The 8,046-nt window shown below is 44.2% G+C and overlaps 1 protein-coding gene across 1 annotated transcript in view; it reads right to left on the reverse strand.

Moving 5' to 3' along the window:
- DOCK5 (dedicator of cytokinesis 5) overlaps positions 1 to 7,814 on the reverse strand; it is a 206,948-nt gene extending 199,134 nt beyond the window's left edge. Inside the window, exons 1-3 of the mRNA XM_010840180.1 lie at positions 7,767 to 7,814; positions 6,949 to 7,036; positions 4,273 to 4,356 (exon numbers count right to left, since the gene is read on the reverse strand). Of these exons, the coding sequence (XP_010838482.1) occupies positions 4,273 to 4,356; positions 6,949 to 7,036; positions 7,767 to 7,814 (220 nt within the window). The remainder of the gene's footprint in view (positions 1 to 4,272; positions 4,357 to 6,948; positions 7,037 to 7,766) is intronic.
- Positions 7,815 to 8,046: the final 232 nt, after the last annotated feature.

Here is an 8,046-nt window from a genome sequence, read left to right on the forward strand (position 1 = left end):
GAGCCTGGTAGGCTGCAGTCCATGGGGTCGTCAAGAGTTGGACATGACTGAGCGACTTCACTTTCACTTTTCACTTTCATGCATTGGAGAAAGAAATGGCAACCCACTCCAGTGTTCCTGCCTGGAGAATCCCAGGGACAGGGGAGCCTGGTGGGCTGCTGTCTATGGGGTCGCACAGAGTCGGACACGACTGAAGTGACTTAGCAGCACTGACTGTGCCAGTGCTTCCAGAAAGTATACTGCAGTGTGAGTTGTAATACATCAGGTGCAGTGTGGCTTTTGGACTCAAGCTCCGGAAGGTATTTACAATAGACGTGTTTGTATATTTATACTTATAGTCAACCAAGCTCAGTGACCACCTTACCTTGGTCCGTAGGAGTGCTACTTTGAGGAATGTTCAGTGGTCAACTGAGAGATTGCTCAGTAAAGTATAAATAGTATACACACTTAAAATGACCATTAATGTGAATCCTATGAGGACAAAGTGCATTAATCAAATATTTCCAGAAACATGCTTGTGTCACATAAATATGAAAAAATAACTCTGGTACTTCCCTGGCAGTCCAGTGGTTAAGACTCCATGCTCCCAATGCAAGGGGCATGGGTTCAATCCCTGATCAGGGAACTAAGATCCCACATGCTGCCCAGCAATGCCAATAATAATAACAAAGGAAAAGAGAATTTTGAAAATGTATTTAAAAGACATCAGCCACTTGATTTCAGATCAACTGTATGCTCTTCGCTCCTACACTCTGCAGGTCAATTAGAAAAGCTTAAGTATAACATAAGCACACAACAGGCACACAGAAAGAGCTAACATGGTAAAGTGAAGAATTACTAGGTCTAGATATGAAAAAGACCAAATTCAGGAAGAGGAGACCAGCACTGGGAGCTCCTTTCCTCTTGAGGTATTTGCTGAATTAAGAAAAGATCCCTTGAGTCTCTGAGCAGCATTTAGAACAGCTTTGTGGGGCCAGGAGGACAAAAAAGGGGAGCCCTGGCACTGCCCGTGAACTGGCTGCAATTTCAGACAAAACAGACAGCATACTGCAGACGGAGACAATGATCAAAGCTTTATAAACAGGAATTCAAAGTTGGGATTGTCTAATATAACAATTTCAAAATTGTATGTACCTCAAAACAGGTCTGAGAATACAGACCGCAAAAAAACCTGAAACCATACGTCAAACCATATGACATATGTCAAATCATAAACTGACACAAACTACAATGGTGGAAGATTTAACACAGTTCTCTCAGTAACAGAAATTCAAAAGAAAGATTAGCATACAGCAAATTTGGGGGAAAAAATAGGGATAAAATCAGAATCTAATTGCCATCTATAGAAATCATACCCAATACCAGTAAAATATAATTTATTTTCAAGCCTATAGAAACTGAACACGTGTCTTACATGTACAGTGGAAAAATGTGTGTCCCCATAAAGGGTGATGTGCTCTGCTTAGTTGATCAATCATGTCCAACTCTTTGCAATCACATGGACCGCAGCCCACCAGGCTCCTCTGTCCATGGGGATTCTCCAGGCAAGAATACTGGAGTGTGTTGCCATTCCCTTCTCCAGGGGATCTTCCCAACCCAGGGATTGAACCCAGGTCTCCTGCACTACAGGCAGATTCTTTACCACCTGAGCCAGCAGGGAAGCCCATAAAAAGTAGAATGGATTGATCTGGCCCCTGACCAAGTGGCATGACCTAGTAAGGCCATGTTTAACATGCAAAGGAGCTCAAGAATGTAAGTAGATTATCCCTGTGTCTTGCTGATACCATAGAACTGACATATGACTGGACCTGAGATGGTGTGAATAAAAATGGGAGAGAGACAGCAGAGAGGGAAGAGACCATGCAGCCCTCCCTCCCTTCCTCCTCCCCACCTGCAGAAGCTGCACATCAACACTCTGAAGTGTGTGACAGGTAGAAGGATAATGCAAACTACCAACTCTTTGCCTAAAACCAAAGGGAAGCAGCAGTAACAGTGGAGTCTTCTACGCAATGCAGCAGACAGCTTAGCTTTTCTGTGGCTGAGCCCTACTTCCTGTCCTTTTAACTTCCCATCTCCTCTTCTCCATCCTGTGTCTGTCTGTCTGAACCTCAGAAGCCGAGGTGGATTCTAGAAAACCACCCTCACAATGCCATGATCACAACCATTTATGTGGTGGGACCAGACCCTGCAAATTCACAGTTCTTGTCCTAACAAGCCTCTGTGCTCTGCTTAGTTGCTTAGTCATGTCTGACTCTTTGTGACCCCATGGACTGTAGCCCACCAGGCTCCTCTGTCCATGGGATTCTCGAGGCAAGAATTCTGGAGTGGGTTGCCATGTCTTATTCCAGGGTATCTTCCCAACCCAGGTATCAAACCCAAATCTCCTGCACTGCAGGCAGATTCTTTACCATCTGAGCCACGAGGGAAACTCACCATATGAGAAAAATCTGCCTCACTTCCACCTCATTCCTACTCGAGTCTTCAGAAAGAATAAATGGATTCTCAGTTTTTTGCCTTGATTCTCAATGTCAGTGGCCTAGAGACGTGTTTGTTGTGCTCTAGGCATTTGGATTAGAAATGTGGCAACACTGGAGTTCTACTAGGATTTAGGGTGGTAGTGAGAAGTCTGGGGTGGGGCGGCATGAGTGCACCCATGACCTGTGCTCTTCAGATGAGCTGGGAGCCTGGATACTGTCCAACAGTCCACTTACAGGTTAACTGGGACACCCTGCCCCCCAACCCGATCTAGTTGCAGGAAATATACTAGAAGGCTTTTGGCACCTACAGTCGCCCTGACCTAATTCTTTGAAGGAATTTCAGCAACACCAGTAAGTCTCTCCCTCGTTTCTCCCCAAGTCTGGCAACACTCAGAGGTGAGAAGAGCGAGCCACTTCATCAGCCATGCTTCCTTTGATCTCCCATCAGCCCAGTGATGCACTTGTCTCCTCCGGAGCCAGGGCCTTCTGCATCCAGAGTCACTTTTTTTTTATTAAATCAATTTAATTATTTTATCTGAGAGAATTTTACTAAGAAATAAACTCTTTTGCCTTTTTGAACCTGAATTATGTGTACATGCTAAGTTGTTTCAGTCGTGTCTGACTCTTTGTGACCCTATGGACCAAAGCCCGCCAGGCTCCTTTGTCCATGGGATTCTCTAGGCAAGAATATGGGAGTGGGTTGTCATGCCCTCCTCCAGGGGATATTTCCAACACAGGGATAGAACCTGTGTCTCTTGAGTCTCCTGCACTGGCAGGCAGGCTCTTTGCCACTAGTGCCACCTGAGAAGCCCAGTTGAATTATATGCTCTCCCTATTTATTCATGGGGTCGCAAAGAGTCGGACACGACTGAGCGACTGATCTGATCTGATCTGATCTGATCTATTCACAGTACCTATGAAAAGACACCATCTTTCACATATTAGGGTCTTGCTTCATGAGAAGCCACCAGAAATCAACAGTGTCTCATTTCACCTGGTTCTGTCACTAGCTGTATGACACAAGGTATATTATTTTCTCTGAATATTAGTTTTCTCAAGTATAAAACGAGCATTATGTTTCCTACATTTAAAAAAGTGAGTGTGGGGTACTCATGTAATTTTTAAGAGTTCTATAGTTTTTGACTTCCCTGGTGGCGTAGAGAATAAGAATCTGCCTGCCAATGCAGACGATAGGGGTTCGATCCCTGATCCAGTAAGATTCCACATGCTATGGAGCAATGAAGCCCGTGTGCACAACTACTGAGCCTGTGTGTTGTAAATAGAAGCCCACGCACCTAGAGCCTGTGCTCCACAACAAGACACTGCAAGAAGAAGTTCGAGCATTGCAACGAAGAGTAGTAGCCCCTGCTCGCCCCAACTAGAGAAAGCAAGGCAACAGAGCCAAAAATAAACAAAACCTTTTAAAAAAAGAGTTCTATAGTTATGAAAGTCAGTCATATATATTTTTCCTTAATTAGAAAAAATAAACACTGCCTTGCCACCCTTAGAGAACTGTCATCAGAATTAAATAGGATGGGGATACACAAGAGCATTGTAACTTACAGATTGCAGAGTCACGTATTTTGATTCTGGTGTCTGAGCACATCTGTGCTCGGGCACTCAGCTGGCTGTTTTGAAACCACCCTGGTACAAAACCCTAAGCGCTTCCTAGATTTTTACTAGCATCGCTTCAGGAAGTAAACTGTATTGATGTTTGCTCCAAGAGCCTTATGAGTAAGTAACTCACACTGCTCGGGCCTCCCCACCCATCTGGCAGAAGGCCATCCAGACTTACCCTCATACATTTCCAGGATGTGAACTGTGTCTCCAACCTGCAAGGACAGCTCCACATCTTGAGAGGCGTTGTAGTTATAGATCGCTGGAAAGGAGAAACAGAAGACAGAAATGATGGCATCGGTGGCACTTAAAATACAAGTCACCGAAGAGCACACCCAGGGAACTTCCCTGATGGTCCAGTGGTAAAGAATCCGCCTTCCAATGCAGGGGACACGGGTGCAATCCTTGGTCAGGGATCCAAGATCCCACACGCTACAGGACAACTGAGCCCGTGCACCACAACTGCTGATCCCTCTCACTCTAGAGCCTGTGCTTTGCAACAAGAGACGCTGCCATGTGCCACAGTGAAGACCCAGCGCAGCCAAAATTAAAAACAATATACACAACTTAAAAAAAGAGCACATACTTTAGTTATTGAACCAATTCTCCAACAAATAACCACCTCTTTAATCATTTCAAGTGAATCCCCTTCTGAAAAGCAGAGAGCATCCTCCTGGATTCCCACTGCTGGCATTTTAGTCATTCCTCCATCCAACAAGTTTTGGTTGGTTGCCTGATATGTTCGACATATTGTGCTACAGACTGGAGACAGAATGTTGAGACACTCAGATGTGGTACCTATACCAGGGATTTTTTAATAGTATAGTATGGGAAGTGACAGAGTAAATGTATCATTACAGACACAACTCCTTAATTAAAATGGTTATATTAAGAGTTATCAGCCTATAATACCACTGAGCTTCTGATCTCTTGGCCACAGGGCGAGCCATCTCCTGGCTTCCCTGACAGTAATTGGCAGCCTAAGGGCCAACTGTGAGTCCCATCCATCCCCCAGCCCAGTAATAAACTAAACCCCAGTGGCTTCCTTGCCCCCAGTTCTAGGCATCCTGTGGAAATGGGGCACCTTGGCACTTTCTCATCAAGGTGATCGCCATCAGCACAGCACTCAGGACTGGACCAGATCGTGAAAAACAGCAGACTAACTCTTGTACCTCCAAAAGAAGGTGACAATCCAATTTTAAGATGGGTAAGAGTTCTGAAGAGACATTTTACCATGAATTATATACGATGAATAATCAGAGCAAGAAAAAATGTTCAACAACCATTAGTCATCAGGGAAATGCAAATTAAAACCACAAGGTACCATTTCACATGGACTAGAAAGACTGTGATCTGTAAGTCAGGCAATAACAAGTGCTATTAAGATGTAGAGAAATAGGAACACTCATACACTGCTGGCAGGAATGTAAAATGATATAACCTCTCAGTTTGACAGTTTCTTAAAAAGTTAAACATGCAACCCAGCAATTCTACTCCTAGTTATTTACAAAGAGAAAGGGAAACATGTCAACACAACTTCATGTGAATATTCAAAGTCACTGTGGTATGCAGAAAAATACCCGCCCCCCCCCGCCCCCCGCAAAGATACACATCAGATTTTGAAACGTGCAAGTGTTTCAAGGTAGCAAAAAACAAGATAAAGATAGGAGAGGAGGTTATTCTGAAAATTCAGGCTGTGACCTAAACACAATCCTATGTATCCAGATAAGAGAGAGACAGAGGGAGTTTTAAGAGATTTACAGAAGAGAAGGCAACATGAGGTTGGAGGCACAGGGTGAAGTAACGTGACCTCAAGTCAAGGATTGGCATCACCACTAGAAGCTAGAAGGGACAAGGAACAGAATTCCCTGAGAGCCTCTAGAAGGAGCACAGGCGGTCAACACCTTGATTTTCGATCTCTGACCTTCAGATCTGTGAGAGAAGAAAATCCTGTTGTTCAAGTCACCAAGTTTGTGGTCACTGGACATTGTAAGGACATTGACAAGAAGCCAACACAGCAGCATTATTTATAACAGCCAAACACCAGAAACAACTCATTCACTTAAGAATCAATGGATATATAAAATATGGTCTGTCCATACAATGAAATTACTCAGCAATAAAAAAGAATAAAAGGGACCTTCCTGGTGATCCAGTAAGACTTCATACTCCCAGTGCAGGGGGCCTGAGTTTGATCCCTGGTCAGGGAATTAGATCCCACATGCCACAATGAATGATCCTGCATGCCACAACTAAGACTCAGTGCAGCCAAATAAATAAATAGAAATAAATATTTTTTAAAAAGGATTGAACTGTGGCTGATGCATGTCAATGTATGGCAAAAGCACTACAATAGTGTAAAGTAATTGGCCTCCAATTCAAATAAATAAATTTTAAAAAATAAATAAAAAGGAATGAACTATGAATACACTGCAACTCAGATGACCTTCAAAGACATTATGCGAAACAAAAGTCATATGTACAAAATATATTAGGCTTCCATTTATTTATCTGTAGTATCCAGAAGAAGCCAATGGCTGTCAATGGCATAGGGCATTTCATTGTTTCCTGGGGTTGAGGGTGTGAATGGTGACTGAGCATAACAGGCACCAGGGAGCTTGAGACAGAAACATCCTAAAATGGGATTTGGTGGTGCTGATGGTCTCCAAACTCTGCATATTTACTCAAAATCAATGAACTACCTGTCTAAAATGGGTGGATTTTATGGTGTGTTCAGTAAACCTTTTTTTTTTTTTTTTAAAGCAAATGTATTTCTTGCCCTCTCTCATAATGAGTGAGCTGCTTCCCTTCAGGGAGAAAGAACCACCTTAGGGATTGGGTTCTATCCATGTACCTGAGGATCCAAGGAGTCCATGAGATTCCCCATCTCTGCAGCTCTGATGAACATGAGGCTGGTCACTCAATCCATTTGCCAGATCCCACAAGGGTCATTAAAAAGGGAAGAAAGGTAACCCTGCCATTGCCAGTCGTGAACAGTAGCCATTGCCTCCTGCTCTTTTCCTGAGCCGGCTATCCACCTGGTTCAGCAGACTGCCAGTAGACTCGGGCTTCCATCAGTCTATCTCGGAAAGGAAGGAGCAGACTACCAGCCCCACATTTTCAAGTGGCTTCTTTAAAAAAAACAAAATTAAACATTGTATTTTGTATTGGCATATAGCCACTAACAATGTTGTGATAGTTTCAGGTGGACAGCAAAGGGACTCAGCCATACATATACAGATACACATACCCATTCTCCCTGAGGCTCCCCTCCCACCCAGGCTGCCACATGACATGGAGCAGAGTTCCCTGTGCTGTACAGTAGGTCCTTGTTGGCTATCCATTTAAAATGTAGTAGTGTATACATGTTCAAGCAGCCTCTCTTTGTGAAGACAATCAATCAAATACGTGTTCTTCTATAGCCTTGGCACAGACTCCTAGAGGTATGTTGGAGATGATCGACTATTGAGCTTTTAGACTGTATTATGAATTCAGAACAAGGGCAGGCTGATGAAGTGGGCTGGGAGAAACTGCACTGAATTCAGCAGAAGGAGTTAGTTCCCGGTTTCTAGACGCTTTCACGGGCCACCAGGCCACAGCTCCTGTTCCACTGAAATTCACTTCCTTCATCTGACCGCTACTTGATTCAAATGTTTTGCCTACTAAGTATACCGCTGGTTCTCTATGGAAAATGTCGGTCTTCATCTCTAACTCCCCCATGCCGTATTCACTGCCTCCCACCGGACCGGTTCCTTGCTCTGGCCCCACCAGCGGATGGAATCAGGAAGTAGGGAGGCTGCCGTGTCACAGTGTATTATGTAACCACCAAGCTTCATGTCTTCCTTGTTCTTAGTCACCAGGAGAGCGAGCAGAGGCGCCCCACAGCTGCAGCTGGCACTGTAGCCCTAAGCTCCAAACGTGTACCAAGGACTGCTGCAAACACAGGTATGCA

This window comes from Bison bison, unplaced genomic scaffold (genome assembly GCF_000754665.1).
Source record: "Bison bison bison isolate TAMUID 2011002044 unplaced genomic scaffold, Bison_UMD1.0 scf7180017864141, whole genome shotgun sequence".
NCBI lineage: Eukaryota > Metazoa > Chordata > Mammalia > Artiodactyla > Bovidae > Bison > Bison bison.